General features: G+C 35.6%; 1 protein-coding gene across 9 annotated transcripts in view; it reads left to right on the top strand.

Moving 5' to 3' along the window:
- The window catches only part of ZNF280D (zinc finger protein 280D), a 46,327-nt gene that overhangs the window by 11,010 nt on the left and 13,827 nt on the right, over positions 1–21,490 (top strand). For 5 of the 9 annotated variants that reach the window (XM_048956489.1, XM_048956492.1, XM_048956491.1 and 2 more), the window contains 12 exons: positions 1,195–1,312; positions 6,419–6,528; positions 8,221–8,450; positions 9,905–10,062; positions 10,508–10,608; positions 10,735–10,881; positions 11,323–11,457; positions 12,881–13,119; positions 14,244–14,384; positions 16,071–16,133; positions 16,660–16,778; positions 16,966–17,002. In XM_048956489.1, the coding sequence (XP_048812446.1) occupies positions 1,195–1,312; positions 6,419–6,528; positions 8,221–8,450; positions 9,905–10,062; positions 10,508–10,608; positions 10,735–10,881; positions 11,323–11,457; positions 12,881–13,119; positions 14,244–14,384; positions 16,071–16,133; positions 16,660–16,778; positions 16,966–17,002 (1,598 nt within the window). Of the gene's footprint in view, positions 1–1,194; positions 1,313–6,418; positions 6,529–8,220; positions 8,451–9,904; positions 10,063–10,507; positions 10,609–10,734; positions 10,882–11,322; positions 11,458–12,880; positions 13,120–14,243; positions 14,385–16,070; positions 16,134–16,659; positions 16,779–16,965; positions 17,003–19,712; positions 19,811–21,490 lie in introns of all 9 variants that reach the window. The other 4 variants (XR_007379158.1, XM_048956495.1, XM_048956494.1 and 1 more) reach the window with 4 other exon arrangements.

Genomic DNA, 21,490 nt, shown 5'->3' with positions numbered 1-21,490 from the left:
AGTACAGTGTGATGAGGTGCAACTAATTGTGTTATTCCAAAGTAGAAAGGTCAAGTGCCAACATAAGTGCTATGCATACATTAATGTTGAAATTGAATGCAACTTAATCATAAGGTTTCTCTTAATGCATTACTACTATTAGTAAAAATATTTCATGTTCCAGATTTGGTCAGTATGAATGGCCTATTGAGATGTGAGCAGCACTGATGTATTTTGGGAAGTGTTTTTCACTGTAGCTTTAAATATTTGTAAGGAGAAGTAATGTTCATGGTTCTTTCATGGTTCTTTCGTGTTTCTTCGAGCAGTGCTTAGTAAGTAACCTTAGTAAGGTCATGGAGGTTGTTCAGTTTTAGTAGATTTCAGTGTTGCAGCTGAGAAATGAAGACTGTTTCATTTTTTTAAATAATGGGTCTTGCTGAAGGACAAACTTGTCAACTGAAGGGTGGAAAGGTATCTGTACTTGCAGGTGCTCAAAAGCCTCAAGATGCTGAGAAACATGAACCTACTTTTGCATTAGCTGTGCTTTGAAAATCGTGTTGGATTGTGTTATTCCAAAAAGCCCTTTTGAAATTATTCTGTTAAAGAAAAAGGCAAACCATAGATATCATGAATTTGAGTGCTGCTCACAGTCAGTGTGCTGTAGGTACACTGTGGCTTTCATTAAAGCTTGGTCGTGTGCAGAATTTGACCAATGTCATCTTTGAGAAACTTCTGACCCCAGCAAGTTTGTTCACCTGAGTTCTGATTTCAGGTCTTCTGAAATACAAGTAGCTGTTACACAGGAGTGAAAGAGTTAAAAGATAATCACCTGAGTTTATGTTGAAGGAAGGAAGCTCTACAGTTTTCTTAGAAAAGTAGAGTACAGTTTGAAACGTCATAAGACTTGCACAAAAGCAGGTGCCATTAGCAATCTGCATAGTTTGAGTTGTGTTTCAGAAAATGTTCTTTCTTGGGTCTTATGGCTATTTTTTGGAGATACAGCTATGAGTAACTTAACAAGCACTGGTAAGAACTGCATACTTAAAATGTCAAAATAAACTATTTTGGGGACACTGTTATTAACTTGATTTACAGATGAGTACTTATGAGTACTTGTAAGCAATCATATGTTTTTAAGAATAAACCCTTTAGAGCCTGAAATTTAGAAAATGTTAAACCTCAAATTTCTTTTCCTTCTTGGAAATATCTTACTAGGATTATATTATGGATTCTCCACCAGATGCACCAGATAACACATCTGGTATACTGTTCGGTGTGAGACAGAGCTCGGGAGTTCCACAGTACCAGACTGAGCCAACAGTGAGTCTAACAGGTGGGTATAACTGTGGTAGCTGATAGAAGAAAGAAACAGTAATGGCATTTAATTGTGGTGCAGATCTGTGGGTTGTAATTTTAAATGAAGTTTTTAGAATATAGAAGTCTAGAACTTTTTTTTCCCCTATATATTACATTGTAACTATGTAATGCTTTATGAAATAAACCTCAGAACTTTGTGTTGTCAGACTTAACTTTTTATTGCTTTAGACTGAATTACTGTGTAATGTTCATTTGGATTAAAAAAAGAAAATACTGCCAGATCCACTGTAATCTTCTTGACAGATAAAGGCTCATTTTTTTAATATCAAACACTTTTCAGCTAACATGAATAGGAATGGCTGTTAGCAAGAGAGGGGCTGTGGAACAGTGCCAGAAGAACTTCCTGTGTCTGCTGAGTGGATTCCCAGTGATGATTATCTTGGTTTCCTGACTGCTATGTATAGCACTTAGAGTAATTGGGATCAAAAGGATCCTGTGTAGAAAGGGGAAAGGAAAGAATATTGTTTGGCAACACTTTTTTTTTTTTTAGCTAGCTAAGCTGAAAGTTCAGCAGGAGCTATTTTACCTACTTAAAAAGACAACAAACCACTTTTTTGTCATAAAGATGGAAGCATGTAGTATTTTCAATTATAAACACACTGTAATTTGAAATTTCCCCTTTTTTTTTTTTGTGAAGGATTGCACTTTTGTAATAACTGACCATAATCCTATCAGTAAATTATAGATTAAAAAAAAATTCTGGTTTGTATTTAAGGTAATGGGCTGTGTAAAATGAATGGCCTAACAGTCGTAATAGAAGTAACATGAACCCAGTTTTAGATTGCTAGTCTCTTCTGCTTGATATGATAATTTTTTGTGTCTCTAGTTTAGGTATTCACTGCAGCTACTCATCAGTGAAGGCAGTATATTTCTTTGCATGGGTCCAACTAATCTGTGTTCTGATTCTCCTCTTAGTGGAACAAACTGCTTTTTTTAAAGTAAGCAAGGGTTTTATTTATTGCACGTGGTTTGGTTTTCACCTCCAGTTCTACAAAGCACAGGTGTTAGTATAATTTTCTAATTTAGGAAACTTGCATATTTAATAACTATGTGTATTTGGCTCTTATCCAGAAAAATGAAGCACTTAAAGGCATCAAGGATTGTAGTTCATTGTGTCTTAAATATACCATACTTAGTGTATGTCTACTTCAGTAAGATACATACACAAAAAATAGAAAACTGAAAGGTTTATAATTCCTGTTTCAACCTTGATTGAATGTCTTATGCTCCTTTATGACACCCAAGGCTAATGTAACGCTAATGTAACACATAGATACTTCTAGAGTTCACATTCAATGATACAATGTATATTGCAATAGTAAAGTGTTTCATAATGGCTACGAAACATTTAGGAAAGTTTTCAACAGTAGCATGAAGTGAAGGTGTCTGTTGCATTCAACAAACTAGTCTGAAGCATCAGTGATGCCAGGGATTTCTGTTTCAATGTAGCAGACCAGAGCCACCTTAAGATGACAATGAAAACAAGACCTGTTTTATACCAGTTAGATACTAAATAATACTTAAAATAATTTTTGCTTATTTTTCAAAAATGCCTTAAAATAGAGGGTTTTTTAAATGAACAAACAGCAAAATTCAAATGCAAATGGGTCTGTGATCTCCTAGTATGGTTATAACTTCTTTGAAAGAGGGAATTTATTAGGTCAGAGGTGTATGAGTCAAAGTAAGAATGCTTACTTTATAGCTTCTATATAAAATAATCTTCAGAACATTTTAAGTGTCACAGATAGGTGAAGGTTTTGGGGTTTTTTTTTGTAATAGGAATTATTACTAATTTTGTTAACATGTAAGGATTTTTTTCTTTAGAAATCAGGGTTTCTGTAGTAAACTGAAGTATTTTACTGAAGATTCTTGAAAAAGACCTGTCTTATCCCTGCCCCTTACTACCTAGCTGTACATAATTAAATATGTAGCATTTATGAGCGATGTGGTTGGTGGCCTTGTGCTGAGGTGGATTCAGCAATGCAGAAGAGTGCAGAAGTTGTAACAGCTGTATGAAAGCTTTTTGTGGTCAAGTAAAGAAGAAATGGAAAAATATAACAAGTGATACATATGAGGCATAATGTGATAAATCTCCAGATGCTCAAACATCAGCCTTTCCTGCTGGGAATCTGCCTCACAGGACTGGACAGGGAGGCAGTTTGCTTGGTGTAGGTAGTTATCACTGAATAAAAACAGCTTAGATGTGGAGCAGACGGTTGTTTTTTTTTAAATACTGGAATACTTTTCTGCAACAAGTTATCTCTGATCGTTGAGAAAGTTCTTAAGATAATAGTTCAGCTCCTAACTACAACCAGAGAAGTTATTGGAACAGTTGGACAGATGGAAGTGGAGATCAGTGTCTTGGACTAGTTTTCTGCAAGTGCATACCTTATCATGCACAGTGTTAAGGCTGTGTGCAGCCTGTGATTGTGGAATGCTGACAAATAAGACCTATGCTGTTACCTCAGATGTGCTGACATGGTGCTTCAGGTTTGCTTAGAGATTGATCACTGTATCAAGATAATGTCGGCTGGGTCCCCAGTCCAAGGATAATCTTACAGTAATGGAGGTGCTGGTTTCAGGACAACACGAAGTCAAATACTTAAGGGCCAGTTATTAGGCACTACATCTCTGCATTTTTAGAACTATTTTTAGGGAGTTTTTTCTTAAAAATATTGCAAACAATCAGTGAATTGATTTATTTTCAGAAACGGGCAAATTGGCATAATGTGATCACTTGCTGGAAATAACACTATTTTAATCTTTGGTATTATTTTATGCACAGAATAAAATCTCAAGTGTTTTATAATTATTTAATATTTTATAAATCATACTTATGTTAAATGAGCTTGAACAGAAGCTGTTCATGACAGACTTTTCTGTCAGAACAGCCTAAGTCATTCCAAATAGCAGGCAGTGCAGAAACCAGCTGGTTAGTTCTAACTTTATTGTGAACCTATCTGAAATTAGAGTGAGTGAGGATGTAAACAGCAGGCCAGAGAAGTTCAACTGAACATAGTATGGTCTGTGAACTCAAGGATGGGGCCATATATCTTGGCTTTTGTCCTTTTCTCAGCTGGTTTGAGAAAATTGAGTTGGATATCATTTTGTTCACTACTGTATGATTTATTATGTTTATTAATAATATATTTTTTAATGTATATAATTTATTATTATGGGAGATCTTAACTGCTGTATTGCTTTGAGTGGGATGCAAGACAAGCACCTGTGTGCATTCCTCCTAAGTTCTGTGATCCTGCTACTTGGACTAACTATTGCCAAGTGTTTTTTGCAGTTTCCACCCTTCTTTTGCAATGATTGTTTTTGATACAGTTTAAAATTCTAATAGAAAGGGAGGAGGAGAATTCAAGTTTCAGGTTGCTCTTGGAATGACTTTCCCTTTGAGAAAAGAGGTAGTCTGGCTGTCTCAGTATATTAATAATCAAGCATGTTTCCTTCTCAGCCAAAAAGTGCTTTCCAGCTGATCGTAAAAGATCAGGATTTATTCTCAACTTTGAGGTATTTCCATCTGCGTATTTTCTCCTGTAATACTAAAATGAGAAGCTACCTACAGAGTGATTCTATTGTATGGAATCATTTCATGTTTGTTTTTACATGTCTTGTTTGCAGCTGTTCTACTGTCAGACTCTTTCCCAGCAAACAGCAGAGAGTGGCTATAAGATGAAATATTGATGGAAATGTTTCCTCCTCCCTACGTTAGGTAAAACAGTGCATTGCAGCCTAAAATGTACAAAAGAGGTTCTTATCTGTATTCAGGAATGAAGAACTGCATCGTATTTACCGAGAATCTGATTTTTATGAGTTTGTCTCTAAGAAGTTCCATAATTGCATACAAATGTGATGTGCCTCAGTTCTGAGGCACTACAGAACACTAGGTTTGCTGTAGAACTTTCCAACTTAGTTTGCCCTCAGCAGACTTGTCAAAGTTTTACAGACTTAGTATTAAGGACCATAGCATCGCTGTTGTGCGATCTCTTGTGCATCTCTTGCACGGTCATCCACTCATGTGAAGGGTTACCTGCTTAATTATGATTTTTAGCAGTAACGTTATGCTCTTGGAAAAATACTGCTTGATCCATATCTAGTGCGTGGACTGTGCAATATTATTTTTCTGACAAGATGTATAAGGCTGTTGTGTAATCATCTCTTACCCTGTATTTCTTTCCTTGCTATAAGGTGAATGTATCTGTGTGTTTCATAGCCTTGCAGTGTACATCTGACCCTGAAGTTGAGATATTACTTGAAACTTTTTTTAGTTTAATCTGTTTTAACCTGCTTAGTTTGCACGGAGTCCTCCAGATCTGTGAATGACTTGTATATGCAAGAGAACTTCATCTGAAAAGGTAGCTCTCACTGGTGCTTTTTTGCACTTTGGAGAGGACTGGAAGATTGGGTTTACTCATTAGTGTTAAACATGAGACAGTTTTTTGTTTTATTTCTGTTTTAATTTGTGTGAAAGGTATTAATTTACCCTGATAAGAACACTATTCTTTACTTCCATCCATTCGTGGGAGTAGTTATTTAGAGGATTTGTTCTGTGAAGACACATTTGTTCAAAAGGAGTGATGCATCTGAATAGGCCTAGGTTACAGCTCCTGCCAGAGAGAAATAGGCTCATTATTGAGAACCAGGTGGTGAAATTACTTTCAAAAGCAGTTCTCTTATCCCTGTATGATGATGGCTAGGTCCTGGCATAAAAGTAGTTCTGTGTGCTTCTTCAAGAATTTAAATGTCTTAAATCTGTCTCGTTTTGGGGGTAAGTGGGGAGGACAGAACTAATGCTTTGTCTCTATCATGTTTCCGTTACCTCCCATTTTTCTGTGATTACTAAGATTTTTGTAAAAGTGTATGATGAACAGAACAAACTGAAGTTGATTTTGGGCTAAAGAATTTTAATTAGAAGGTGGTAGTAAAATGTTGCATATGGTCTCTCCTGTCACATCAGTTGCAGTTTCATTTCAAATAGTATGTTTTGCTAGAATAATAACTAACATACCTGTTATTCTGATTGCAAATTCTGACTTTTACATGTGTTTTACAGATACAAGTACTGCATCAAGCAACATTAAGAATGGAGGGCCATTTCCACGAGCTTGTCCAAAGTGCAATATTCATTTCAATCTTATGGATCCTTTAAAAAATCATATGAAGGTAAAATAATTTGAGGATGATGAACATTATAAACTGAAGTAGGCTTCTGGTCATGAAAAATGTTTCAGTTTGTAGATAGTCTGGCTTCTGTCTTTGATTAGATGGGGCTAAATTATTGTGAAGTCAGAGAGATAAAGAATGAGAGCCCTAAGTCTTGTTACTTTGGGCATTATTTTTTTCAGTGAAATGAGGCATATATGCTGCCTCTGTGAATTCTCTCTCACAGCTGTAGCTTTTGAACACTTGGCCAGATAACAAGAGAATTTGATGAAAGTAATTGTAATAGCAAAGTAGAAAGTAATAGCAATGCAAGTTGGCCCACTAGTACTGCTAGCAGCAGCCTGTTGACCCACATCTGCGGTAGGTGATTTCTAAGGCAAAAATAACCTTGTAAATTAAACTTTTTTTCCTTTATATATCATATGGGAACTTAAAAAGTCTTCTGAGGGAAAAACATTAATTTGTAACGCATACTTAAAGTGATAAACAAAGCTTTCATAAACTATGCATCTGTTACTCTTTATGAAGCCTACTTGTCATTGTTTCCAGAAACATTGTTTCCTGGAAAATGCTTTTTTTTATAATTTGGTAGAGATTAGCACAGTTCTCAGGGATCTATTCCATTTCAGAGAGAACAGAAATGTCTTTGCATACAAGAATAAGTCATGTAAAAAGCTGTATGAATTACTTTGGAACAGAATTTTTTGATGCTCTCAATTGCTGTTAACGCAAATTGTTGTAGTTTGAAGGATTTAAGATAAATTATAGCTAGTGTCCTATTTAGCTTCAAAACCCAATTAAGAAATGTACAATTCAGAAATGTTATCTTTCTCTAATCATTTTTTGTAAAGAATTGCTTTTGCACTTGGTACTTTGAATGAATGAAAGAGCCACGGATGACAAAAAACAACTATTTTTTTTTAAATTCCTATTTACAAAAAGCGTGCTGTCTTCAATTTCTGCACTAGAGAATGAACAGCTTACCATTACAGAAGGTAGTCATGCACAGTAAGACCTGTTTCCCAGCGGGAGATGAGCGTTCTGGTTTTGCTCATAGTTACTAACTTGATAGCATGAAGTATCTCATATAGGATATGCTTTTAAAGCATTAAGCTTTGTTGTACAGCTATTGGGTTAAGCATTCATTGTCTACTCTTTCAGGTGAATACAAGTGACGTGTCTGCTGTGTGACCTAGAATTTCTAAATTTTTCAGTAAAGCTGAAAAAAAAACCTTGCAATTCTCAACAAATGTCCTCCCTAAGGAAGTAAAAAAATTGCATGAAGTCCTCAATAAACTTGTGCTTGTCAGTAAACTACTGTGTGAGAGTTGCTTTTCTTTCTTGTTTTTAAATTTTAGGAAGTAGACATTTTTCTAATGAGTAAGGCACCACTAGGCAACTCTGACATTCTGATTTGAACTGGAAACTTATTTACATGAAACCATGAGAATAGTTATTCAGTGTTAAAAATACTTTGTATTGTATTACCTAAATGTTACTGAAAGATCAGTCCAGAGTTAAAAATGCGTATGTGAGCATGAGTTTGAGTCGGTGTGTCACAGAGTTGAGAAGCTTTGCATGTAGCCCTGATTAGCAGGCAGTTTCAGTTTTAAGATGCTGTTGTCACTGATGGAGTTTGTTAAGGGAGTCTTACATCTTTTGTCTCTGTTTCTTCTCTCCCTTTCCGTCTAGTATTGTTGTCCAGATCTGGTTAATGACTTTTTTCTTGGTGTGGTCCAAACGGAATGTTCCACTACAACAAGCAAGACTACTGAATATGAGAAAGGAAAGTTGATTATGTTAGTTAACGACTTCTATTATGGGAAACATGAAGGTGATACCCAACAGGTACAACAGGAGCAGAAGACTCATACAACATTTAAGTGCTTCAGCTGCCTGAAAGTTCTTAAAAATAATATAAGGTATTTGAACTCACTTCCTTAATGTTTTAATGATTTACAGCCCATGTCAGTTAATGTCATGCATTTGAAACTTGTCTATTTGGAATAGAAAGGATTTGTTTTGTGTGTCTTGCAAACTATTAATGCTGGATTATTGGACAGAAATTGAATTAATTTTTAGTATGTGTGTTTATCTGTAGCTTTAACTTATTTACGGATTAGAGAACAAATCTTAGAGGTGTCTAATGGAAATAGTGTAGTTCTAATGAGAGCAGTGGTAGCACTTAGAGGTTGGAAAAGGCGACAACGGAGTATTCTGCAATTTACCATCCTGATTGATGGTGTTGTCAGTAGATGTGAGTGTTGTTTCTCTTCAGGGATTCACAGTGACTAATAGTTGGTCGTTTGCTTATGTAACAACTGTTATTTTGATGGAGTAATTTTAGTTCCAAGTGCTACAAAAAGCTTCAGTAAGCTGTTTTAATAGGTAGACCAATCCATGTCATTGTTCATTTGGAAGTTAAGGTCATTCTGTTTTTTCACGTGCATTTTTTAGGGGAAGCTGAAGTAGCAGAATGTAAAACTGAAAAATGGACTATTCTTTCAAGGGCATAGTCTGCAAGTCCAACTGAACAGCCTTATGCTAACATCAAACCCATGTTTTTGAACAAAAGTTTCTTTAATTTCTGAACATTAAACTTGCTGTTAAGTATCTATATAAATGAAAGTGCCAATATTACATATTTAAGCAGAGTTTACTGTTCTCCATATGAAATATTTATTTTTGTTACTTAAGAATTTGTATTCCAAGGTAATTTCTATACTTCAAGCTATTTATTATGGTGGGCAAAATAAATACATATATTCTTTCTAATTCTAGTGGAAATTTTTTTGGACCTTTGTTCTCAAAATGAAACCCTTTCAGAATAGAGCGATTTAGTCAGCAGTAGTGGGTTATGCAGCTAACCTGTTCTTGCGACAACTTACTGTTCCACAAATGACTGACCTGCCAACTTTGTGAGAAGTTCAGCTTAGACTTCTCAGCCACGATAGATCCTTCTACAGGCACATGGATGAGGAAAATACAAGGAAAATACAGTGACTTTCGGCAGTGAACTACCACAAGTTTCTGATAACTTTTTGGTTGTTATTTGCACAGTGGAATTTCTTGAAAACTGTCTTTCATAAGTTATCTTCAGACCTAAATACTTACAAAAAAGAAAGCTCTTGAAATACTCTTGCTTTTGTATGGAGATGTTTGTAGATAAAGCTATGAATGTCCTATGTGAAGATGTGGTCTTAGTACTTACTAGAGGTCTGAGTGGCTGGCATATCTTAAATGTTTACTCCTCAAATTTCTTCATATTCGAAAGTGCTCTCAGAGCTGTTTCTAAGGTTCCTTTGCGTTTTGCGTGTGATACATAATGCATAATGTCTGTGTACATCTTTTTTCACCTGTTTACTCTCATTTTAAGGTTTATGAACCACATGAAACATCATTTAGAGCTTGAGAAGCAAAGTAGTGAAAGCTGGGAAAGCCACACCACCTGCCAACACTGTTACCGTCAGTTTCCCACCCCATTCCAGCTGCAGTGCCACATTGAAAGTACACACACACCTTACGAGTCTTCTAGTAAGTTGGATTATATTGCACTGAATTTTTTTTGTAACCTAAAATTTTAGATATTTTTTGACTTGTCTTTTGCTGGTTAGTAACTTCAGAATGAGACTGTTGTACTTCAGGGGCAATAATTTGGAGGGTTGTAAGCAAAAGCTGGACAGTCATTCAGCTTCTGTCAGAGCAGCATCTGGAAAAACTTTTTTTTTTTTTTAAGTTGGAGGGATTCCTGGTTTTTTTTTTTTTTTTTTTTTTTTTAATTGCAAACTTGATTTCAAGAGTTCATACTGTTGAAGGACCTCATATTCCTGAAGTTGTCAAGAGTTTCATCTGAAGAGCTGGAAGAAGATCATTAGATTGTTTCCCCTTTATGTATTTATATACAGTTCACATGTACATATGTATTATAATTGATTGAATTATGACCCAAAACTAATTTGTGTTTTTTTGCTTTTTCTAGCTATTTGTAAAATCTGTGAATTATCCTTTGAAACAGAACAGGTTCTTTTGCAACATATGAAGGACAATCATAAGCCAGGTGAAATGCCATATGTTTGCCAGGTATTTCAGAATTTGTTTTGTTTTGTATCTACATTACCTACCCCCCCGCCCACCCCATAACACACGCACCCCATCTGTTTTTACTTTTTATAGACTTTTAACAAGAAGCGAAATTTCTTATTTTAGGTATGCAACTACAGATCCTCAGCTTTTTCAGATGTAGAAACACATTTCAGAACAGTTCATGAAAATACAAAACATCTGCTGTGTCCATTTTGCCTCAAAGTAATTAAAATTGGAGCACCGTATATGCATCATTACATGAGGCATCAGGTAAGCAGATGCTTTCTTAATTCTTGAAAAATGCTAAATATCAAGATTCTCTTCCTAAAAAAAAGTATCTGAAAAAGCATAACTGATTTGTATAGTGTTAATAGATAAAAATAGTCAGTAAAATATGAAGACCTAAAGGTGCTTGTTGTGAGAAGTTTCTAAGTGAGTTGTCAGACTGTCGTGTTTTATATGACAGGAGTTTCCTGCTTAAAAATCTCTGGACACTATGCGTTACCATGTTGTCTTACCGTGACTGGTAAACTGATTCCTTCTTGGTAGCAGCACTGCTTTACGTCTGTACTGAGTGTCTTGACCTTGTGCAATATTAGGAGTTTGTCAGGTTGATCTTTACAAGTGGAATAGCCATTCTTTGAGAGAATAAGGTTAGAATTTTTTCTGTGACGTCCTTGCTTACTCTAGATTGGCTTCCTTTTTTTCAAGAAAAAAGGAATATACCGTTGCACTAAGTGTAGACTGCAGTTTTTGACTTGCAAAGAAAAAATGGATCACAAGACTCAGCATCACCGAACATTTAGAAAGCCTAAACAGTTGGAAGGATTGCCTCCTGGAACAAAGGTAAGTGAAGAATAATGGAGCAAATGAAAAAAAAATGTATTGGAAGAAGAAAATGTTGAAATGGAAAGAGTACTTCTTTCTTTTCCACAGCAAAGAAATTTTTGTTGCCTCTAAAACAAAAAATTCATTTCCTCTTAAAGAAGGGCTAGCAACATTTCACAGCTTCCACTGGTTGGTCTGTGTCGTTGCCCTGTCCCATTCCATTCGTACATGTGCTGGTAGTGCAGTCAGTGATACTTTCTTGAGCTGTCTGTTAATTTGTCGCTTTCCACTTATTATTTCTTGTGTTAGGAGAAAAGCAGGTAATGTGGATGTTGATCTGTAGTCATAATTTCTTATGTAAGGCTTCCAATATGTGGAAGGTAGTAGCAAAATGCAGGTACAGTGCAAGATGATTTTCCATAGGCATTATGTGCTTACAACTGGGTGTACGAAGTCTTTTTATCTTCTGCATTTCAAGGGCTGAGGAGAAGAACCCAACAGTGTGTTGTGACGTAAACTTGGTTTTATGTCACTTAATATTTAGCATTAAGTTCATGTCTTGAGAGGGAAAAACTTGCCTGTATATTTCAGAACTTTCTTACAGCCTTTCAATGAATTGTGAAGATTTATTGTCTTTCACTTGAAGTGAATAAAAAAATGAACATCTTAATTAACTACTCACAGTTGATTTCCTCCAAAATACTGTCTTATATTTTGTAAGGGAAATGACTGAAGTTGAAGTTGTGTTGCTTGGTAGTGATTCTGGATTCTGTGATGTCACTTCAGTATTTTAGAAAATTCAGAGTATTTGTAATTAATAAAAGCTTAGCTTGCTTTGTGTTAAAGCTTTGGTGTTAGGAGACCTTGACAGAGTGTAGATAATAAAACTGAGGAGCCTGGAACAAGACTTAAAAGCTGAGCTGCTTCTAAGCTGTAAGTAGGGGCAAGAAGTGTAAGTCAGAAGCCAGAATTTGTCTTTGAAGGGTCTAGAATGAAGAGCAAAAATTATATGAAGTACCTTTTCTAATCATGAGGCAACAGTACACAGAGGTTTAGTTTAATCCAGGAACTGATTTGTTTGGTATTTTCTGAGCTGAGCTAATTGTTCTGACCCATCTGGCTCTTATCTACAACTACTTTTTCTTGCTTGGTTATTGGTTTTAAGAGTAGGATATAGGCGGTTGCAGGTCTGAAGAGAGAGTGGTTTTTTTTTTGTCATAGCTAATTATTTCCACCAAAACAAGAGCTTTTAAGATCTAGCAGACTACTCTAGTCAACAGTAGTGCGTATTTTTCAAAACTGTATTTACTGAGGAAGATTTCGTATGCTATGCAAGATAGTCACTTCTGTCTTGAAGTGACTAAAACTTTGAGGAAAAACAGAAATGGGAACTTAAACAGCTTAAATCTAAATAAAAAAACTTCTGATTTTGTACTTGTAGGTTACTATTCGAGCATCTCTTGGATCTCTTCAGTCAGGATCTTCAGTTAGCACAAGCACATCCACGTTTCAGTTATCACCTAAAGCGAAGAATACGACTGCTAGGAATCATAGCAGATCTAATTCAAATAAATCGAAAGCAAGATCAAAACCAACAACTGCACTGAAGAAGCAAAATGCATGGGCCAACAGCAGCAGCAAAAAAAAAAAGGTTACAAATACAGCATTGCATAATCTAAGGTAAAATAGGAGCATTAAAATACACTGAAGTATGCTTTGTATATAAGTATCCAATCATTTAATTATTTTTCAATAACTTACGGTCCTGCAATATAGAATATTTGACAACTTAATTTTGCAGAAGATGACTCAGACTTTCCACATACTGTGATTATAACTCTGCGTTGTTTTTTTTCATAATTTTGTTGGTAATGGACTTGATGATGGAAAAACAGATGCTCTGGCAAGTTTTCTATTCTAAATTTAGATTTTTTTTTTCTCTGCGCAGAGCTCACAGTTATTGAAATATTGATGCACCAGGCAGATTTATGTTGAAAAGTGACCTGAGAATGGACTTTGTTTTTTTTGCAAGCGTAATGGAGAGAAAAGTGCTTTCCTCCTTTAGTTTATAAAGTACTATTTGAACCTGTTATTTGAAAAGTTAACGGTCTGGTTACCACAATTTGGGGAACTGTTAAAAGAGTCAGTAAGATAAAAGCAAGCTGTGGGGAATGGTCTCCTTACATTTACAATTTAAAAGTTTTTACAATTCTTTAATAATTCTATGGGTCTTTTATGGACTAGAATACAATGTTGTTGGTTAACGTGCAGTAGCAATTCTCTGTCAAAGAGGTTATGGGTGTATCCCTTTCAGTAAGGTGCTAGCACTGAAAATTCAGCTGTTTGAAACATCTAAAAATAACCAGCAAACTTAAATAAGAGTAGGATTATGATCTTCATCTGTAGCTTTTCCAAAGGATGATGGGAAATCCATATTTTCTTGTGTTCACTGTGTGAATGAAATGTTTCTTTGAAATTCTTTTCAAGTAGAGAAAGACAACAGCAGCAGCTGAAACTGGAGGGTCTCATCTGCAGTATCTTGTTTCCAGAAATGCTCAGTAACAGATGACCTTAATAAAAAAAAAAAAAAAGTAAAAGCTGTAATGACAGTAATTCAAGAAAAAAGAGACTTATGTCTACTATTATAACCCGTAATAAATGTTTATCTGATTTTTTTTATTTTTTTTTTTTTTTCCCCCCTCCAATGTGGGCAAGCTTTTTACAGGTGTAAAGCAAAAGGTTTGGAATAGTTATGTTGTCCTGAGGTACTGATGTTAACTATGAACTTTTCCATATTACGTTAGGTGTCGTTTGGGAGCTCACAAATGCATTGAATGTTACTCAGAGATTAAAGATTTTGCAAGTCATTTTCCTGCGTATGTCCATTGTAGCTTATGCAGATACAATACTAGCTGTAGCAAAGCCTATGTGAATCACATGATGAGGTAAGAATTCTGTACTTTTTTTTTTTTGAATTATCACATACTTGTAAAGTTCATATAAGTTGTATGAAGTGTGTATTAACACGTTGTGACCTGGGTCTGATAGGGACACATATATGTTGGATTTTCACTTCTATTGAGGACCTAAACCCAGTATTCTTCTTGTACCTTAAAAAGCTAGGAGTTCAGGCAGCTTTCTGTCTTACCTTCACAATTTCAGTGGGGTCTTTCGTTGTCATTTCAGCCAGACTTAACAAATAATGGTTAATTGTTGCATATTCTCTGAGTTTCAGATTTAAGATCTCACCTGTTTTGCACAAGTGCACTGCTATCGCTAATGAAATCCATGCTCAGAATGCCGTGTAAAGAATGTCTCAAATAGCATAATCAAATGGATACCACTTTCATCATCTGTGAAAATAGCAACACCTGATCTTGTCTGAGGTTTGTTGCTGTAAGATAGTTTAGGATATTAGTGATGACAGATGTAAAAAAGACTTTTAAGAAAACAACATGCAAGTTTTCAGAGCAGTGGGAGTATCACACACAATGAGTGGACATAGATCTCTTGGCACTGAGGTTAAAAAATATTTTTGAAAACCTACTTGTGTTAATCCTGTGCCTTTGAAAGGTCAAATGTGTGAAAGAAAAAAAAACAATGCAATTGTCTTTTTGAAGTTTTATGTTTAAAATGCCTTGATGTTTTTGAAGCTGAGTATACTTAAAAGTATGACTCATACACTTTTTTGTATATCTTTTGTGCATTGTCCTAGTCACGTTAATGTCAATGTTCTTGTATGAAATAGCTTACAAAGTTCCATGCAGATAACCTGTGGGTTAACACAGGTTGCATGCTTAACAAATAATAAAAATTAATCTAACTAATTGTAATCATACAAGAAAAAAGGCAGAACAGAAGAAGGGAATCTACTGTAAACTATTGCTGGTGTTGTCCATGCTCTGGCTGTTGTCCAGTTCAACCATGCAGCAAAACAACTAGTCTTTTGTCCTCTATCTCCTCAGTGCTCTGTCTTGACTGTCGCACTACTTAGACCTCTTGCAGCTATCACCACCTAAGGAACAAGAAGTGGTGTGGAAGAAGGCTGTATGTTTTTGCTGTAGCAACATCTGTATTTGGTTGCTTGCGTTTTCTTTAATACTGGGAATATATTATGTTGGCACGTGCTTAACCTGCATGTGTGATAACTTGAAGTCAGTTTTTAGTGTCTCTTGAGGAACTTTATGTTGAGTAAAACTTCTTCACCCTATAGCTTTCACTGTGTAACTTAAGCACGGTGCTTCAAGACCTGAATTGCTGATGGAGGCAAACTATGTTCGTGCAATACTGTGCCAAAAAAAATTCAAGTCTTGCCCCTCCCAAGCTCCTTACTAGAGAGCTCGAAAGTAGAAATGCTTGGTGTTCCTGAGGTTGTTTGTTTCTTCTGCTCTTCAGCACAGCGATGTGGAGTTTTCTTTTACCAGTGTTTTGAATTGGAGATGAGATTCACAAGCATGTACAATTCCATCAAATCAGTTTTTTAGAATAATGCAGGTCAGTAGTTGAACATTGTGTTTTCTTGCCTTGTCAAAAGCGAATTTCAGTACCGTGTGTAGTATGTAGGGAATATATGGAGTAATATACTTAAGAGAGACAGATTAAATTATGGTGGTTTGCTTTTTGTTTTTTAGTTTTCACAGTGCTCGTCCAAGTAAAAGATTTTGGATATACAAGAAGCATTCAGAAGAGCTACGGTAATTCTGCTTTTATTCAGTTGTAGATCATCCTCTTTTGCTTTATGTTAGTGACTTGATTGTTTAAAATAAATTTGAGCCTCTTGAATTTCTAGGCTTCCACAAACAGCAGAGAGGTGAAAATGTGACTTCTACTAACAGTGTTCTCTTTTGTGAGAGACTTTTTTTGTTCACTTTTGTTGACTTTTCTCATGGCTTTTTTAAAAAATGTTTCCATAGCTTGCTTTTCCAATTGTTCATGATGTGCAAGGTCTGAAAGAGGGAGGTGGAAAAAACCAAGAAACTCAAATTCTGTCTGTAGTACTACAGTATTTTTTTCTAAAGTACTTTGTATCTCCATCTCAGCATGGAGATATCCTAGACAGTGACTGGAATTTCCACATGCAGTGCTTCTGTGAGTCACTTCATATAAAACTGCAAAAGCAGGGTTGTTTTTTTTCTCTCTAGTTTGTCCAGTAGCTGCAGGTTAAAGCTGTTTTCACAGCCATATTGTGTTTACACATACTTTTTACTTTCTCTCCTCTAGAGGTGTGACTGTAGTATGTCTTAACTGTGATTTTCTGACTGATGGTTCTGGCTTAGATAGGATGGCCACACATCTGAGCGAAAGCCATGCTCATGCTTGTCAAGTTATTATAGAGAATGGTGAGTATGTGTAGTTGTTTTCTTATATAGTACACATACAAGTACTCACATGAGGGTGCCTGTCCTGTATGGTAGTCTTTTTTTCAATTACATTCTAATTTCTGTGCCTAGATTTGAAAGTGAGTACTTGTGTATTTCCACATTTTTTTAAAGTATTTTTAACTTGATCCTTTATTCTTATTTTCAGTTTCTGTAGATTTACCAACTGCTGAACAAGTATCTGAGTAAGTTTTGTTTTACCACTCAGTATTTCTTCTTTTCCTTTGAATTCAGCGACAGATGGTCAAGAATTGTACTTTGAACTTGGATTTCTTCCAAATTCATTAGAACCAAAAATGTATGGAATGTACACTTAATGTGTTTTTACTCTTGACTATGTCCAGAATTGCAAGAAGGGGGAGGTAAATTGCCTAGGTCGTAAAACAACCAGTCCTTGCAGTATTAAAATTTCTTGGTCCTAACTGCTAAGCCTAGGCCTAGAGCTACTGTTATTTCAAGTTGGTTTTAATATTAGCAATATTAAATGAGTGTTTAATGTTCTTTACACAATGTTGATATAAATACAAAAAGAAAGTAAAAAATTTTACTGGACATAGGATACGTTATTTAGAAATTGTTTTCTAAGTAATGTCATTTATTTGACAAAAGGTACACTAATTAATGTCTAATTTTTTAAATGCAAAGAAAAATTTGAAAAGAAAATAATATGGAAATTTTGGCTTTTGGTTTAAAGATTTGTAAAAGATCCTGCAATATTGCAGAGGCCACGTTTATGGATTTTTTTTTTTTTTTTAAATTATTAGAAGACTCAAATATGCTAAACCTTTCCCCATTTGTGCCAGAGCAGTATCTGAGACTTTACAGTGTAGTTTGTGAACCTACTTATGCCTTAAGTGAAGGTTATGAGGTATGCCAGTAGAAATAAACATTTGAATTCTCTCATTTGAACCTCATTTGAAGGCAGGAGTGAAGATGTCAATTATACTGCAAAGAAGGAAGTTTTCAGAAGGCAGAAGGACATAGTTTAACCCAGATTTGACAGCAGGGTGTCACTGAATCCATATAACCTATAGTAGGATTCTAAAAGAGACTGGAGATTCTCATGTATGATGAGGACTTCAGCAGAGAGAGAGCAGTCTTCGCTGGGCGTTGAAAGTATTCCCAATAGGTTATTTCTGATATAGTGAAAGGTGTCATGTTCATGCCAGGTAGGTTAGATGACCTTAAAAGGTCTTTTCCAACCCCAAGTGTTCTATGATTTCATTACTTCCTATTAATATTTATTACTTACATTGTTATATACTTGTCTATATAGTTGTCTTGTAACTTTAATTTTCTAATGAAGTGGCCAGTAAGAAAACATGCTGGAATAATATCTCCACTGATCCAAATATGGAAATATATTTATTTGGTTACAAATAATAATAGCACAGAAAGTATGCTGTGAACTTCAAACCTCTAATAGTAACTGCTTAGCATTTGATCTAGTTGAATAGAACTTGTGAGTTGATAAGATGAATAACAGACATTGTTAAGAAGAAATAGAAGTTATTTTGTAAGGAGCAGATGGGAAAGAAGTAAATTTGGAAAACCATTCCAAAAAAATATTTATGAATGAAATTTCTCTTCCTGGAGTACTGAATATTAAGATCTGACAAAATACTAGGAAAAGTCACTTAGAGTGAGCTGGGTATTCCCTTCATTAATCCAAGGTGGCTTGTGTTCTGTTTGGATTTCAGTGAAACTCAAACAATGGAAAAATAAATGTTGAGCTGTGATACAACTTTAGTAGCTGGATGTATGTGTTTGGAATTCATATCTGCTGGACTATATGTGAGGAAAGGTTACAGGTGTGTGGTGGGTACAGATGTATATTTGTGGCAGGCTGTTGTCAGTACTGCAGGAGTATCTTGTTATCTTGAAAATATTGAACAGATGTCATACAAAAATATTTTAAGAATGTTAGATATGCTAAATATCTATTATGCAGAAACAGATGGGTAAGCACTGAAGGAGTAGATTTGAACTACAGTGAAGAATATGTATTCAGGTGTGTTTCCACAAGCTGTTAGTGTCTTACATTAGGATAGATGGGTAGAGCCATTATTTCTGAGAGCCCTGATTTTGCTGTTAGGTTAGTTACTGGTTCCACGTGAGGTGGTATAAGCTGTTATTTAAAAAAGAAGAAAAGAAAAAAAAATGACATTGATAGACCTGGTTAATCTCATGAATCTTGTCCTTTTCCATGTAATATTTTGCTGATAGTTGGGACAAGAATTTAATTGCTGAGACTAATAGTGTAAGTTCATCTATGTAGCAGACCTTGTATTCATTATTTGCAGTACAGAGTACACACAAATATTTATCCTCATCATGCTGTGTGTTTAGTTTTGCAAGAAGAGGTACCTGTAGACAGTGCTCACAACTTTCACTGTGTGGTTTCTCTGTGATATATGAATGTATCTTCTCATTCTTTGACCTGTAATTTGGTGAAGTGTGTGCTGCTTATGGATTTCTGCAACATTGGCCACAGTGACCCACAAATAGACTCTTGGATGGTTTTGGATCTTCTCTTGCACCTTTCAGACCTTGGTGTCTTCTGTGGTCTATAAGAACGACTGCATGTGTTATAAAACATCTTTATTGCTAATGACCAGACATGTTCTACAAGCTCTGTTTAGAATTGATGAGACTTGTGTTAGGACCAAGATTCTGTCATTAGTAGTACAGATAATCTAGGTGATATTCGAGCAGGATTTTCCTTTGAAATTGCTCCTTTACAAAAGTTGCCTTGTTTTATTGTTTGGTGATCCACCTTGTGCTGAGGGAATGAGCCCTGTTAACTATTCCACTACTCTTCTAATGCTCTACTCTCTGCTTTGCGCAACATTAACATATTTTTAAATGAACTGACAGTAGACATTTTTGTTGCAGGGGAGTTGAAAGTGAGCAGGTATCCTATGCTGCTTTGGCTCACTGATACATCATTGTGGAGCAGCAAATTGAACCCAGTCGAGCTTGGGATTATTTTGGTATGTAAGCGAACAAGCATCTGACCAGACCTTTTCTTATTTCTTCATGCATTGAAGCTGTGGGGTATTCTCTTTTTACATCTTTCAGGCAGCAGGTCTGGTCTTTTCTCCATTACTGTAGTCTGGCAAAGGCTCTTCTGTGTTTTTGTTCTCTGCTTTGCAGCATTAATTTACAGCTTTTGGGGGCTATAAAAATCCATGGAAAAGAGACGTATCAGTAGTTTCGTTTATGTGATGTAGTGTTTCTTTGCTGCTCATTGTCCCCTTGAGTCTGTCAGTATCATTCAGAGTTAGAGTAGCGTATAAATGAGGGCATATACTTAATAGCACCAAAGCCCCTTTTGTTCTGAACTTGATCTTGGCTTTTGAAAGTCGAGGGATTTGTCATTCTCTTTGGGTATTCACTAAAACATACAAGTCTTTATCAGTTTAATAATAAAGTTGCGTTTTTATCTAGCGATGTCATTACAGCATATAGTGGTAAATATGCTTTGGAAGACTTGTATCACATGTAACTACATAAACTGAATCTTGGCCAAAGGAGTTTGTTAGCTGTACCTTAATGGCTAAGCTTCTCTTGGCTCCTAAATACTGTAGGAGGAAAGCATGTGATGGAAACAGATGTAGTTGCTGAGCCTTGATTCTGAGAGTGCAGCAGCCACAGTTCATTCATACCTTGTTCTTTTGGTATCATCTCTCATCTTCCAAGATGCTCTCTCAAGCTGCTAAGACATCTGCCGATTTTGGTATCACTGCTTCTGATTTCATCTGTAGTTCTAGATAATCTGTGGCAAGTTCATCCATCAAGGAGATGTCTAAGTATATGATGAGTTTTCGTTTTGTCATGATGACATCTAGTGTTCCTCCAGACTCAACCTCCTGCTTACAGTGGATATATTTCTTGGTTGAACGTCGCATTTATCAGCTTCCAAGTAACTTAATAGATAATCTTACTCTGTGGTCAGTTGTTACCTCTTCCTGGTTAAAGAGATCTGATGAACAATCTGACAAACACAAACTATTCTTGATTTGCAACTCTTGCTTTATCTGCATAACCAAATTCTCCAAAGTTAATCTGTTTTGGCTGATATTTTTGTCTATTCCCTTTTCATGTAGAAACAATTTTAACTGAGCTTTTGCAGCCACTGTGTTATTGCTAGTAACAGTGAAGATCATGTCATCCATTGTCTTTGATGCATATTTTTGAATGAGCACCTACTCAGTCAGTACTCTTAAGTCTTGTTCTTTTTGCTCCTTTTTATTCTGACAAAGTGTGTTCTGTCTTGTATGCTGTTCAATTTCAATCATCATCAGCTGTGTACTAAAGTTTTTCTTACAGGACTTGCTTCTGTTTTGACACAGTATTCAGTAAGTGGGATCGCTTTTTCATTATGAACATGCTTTTGTAATTCAGAGGAAGCTGAATCTGAGATATTTCACTTGCATTCAGGTTTGTCAGCAACCAAAATCAGAGTATGATTGCAGATTTTTATGGCTTTGAAAATTATTCTCTAAGAATTTACTGCAAATTATACTGGATTGATGCTTTGCTTTGAAGTTAGATGATTTGGAAGGTTATCATTTGGTTCTTTTACAGTTTTGCTCCGGAAATTAATTTTAAAAATGTCTAGTTAAAACACTTGAGTTACCTACAGATTTCTAGTCTTGTGTAAGCAAGGG

This window comes from Lagopus muta, chromosome 10 (assembly GCF_023343835.1).
Source record: "Lagopus muta isolate bLagMut1 chromosome 10, bLagMut1 primary, whole genome shotgun sequence".
NCBI classification, from domain to species: Eukaryota; Metazoa; Chordata; class Aves; order Galliformes; family Phasianidae; genus Lagopus; species Lagopus muta.
This window is presented reverse-complemented; position numbering and strand designations above follow the sequence as displayed.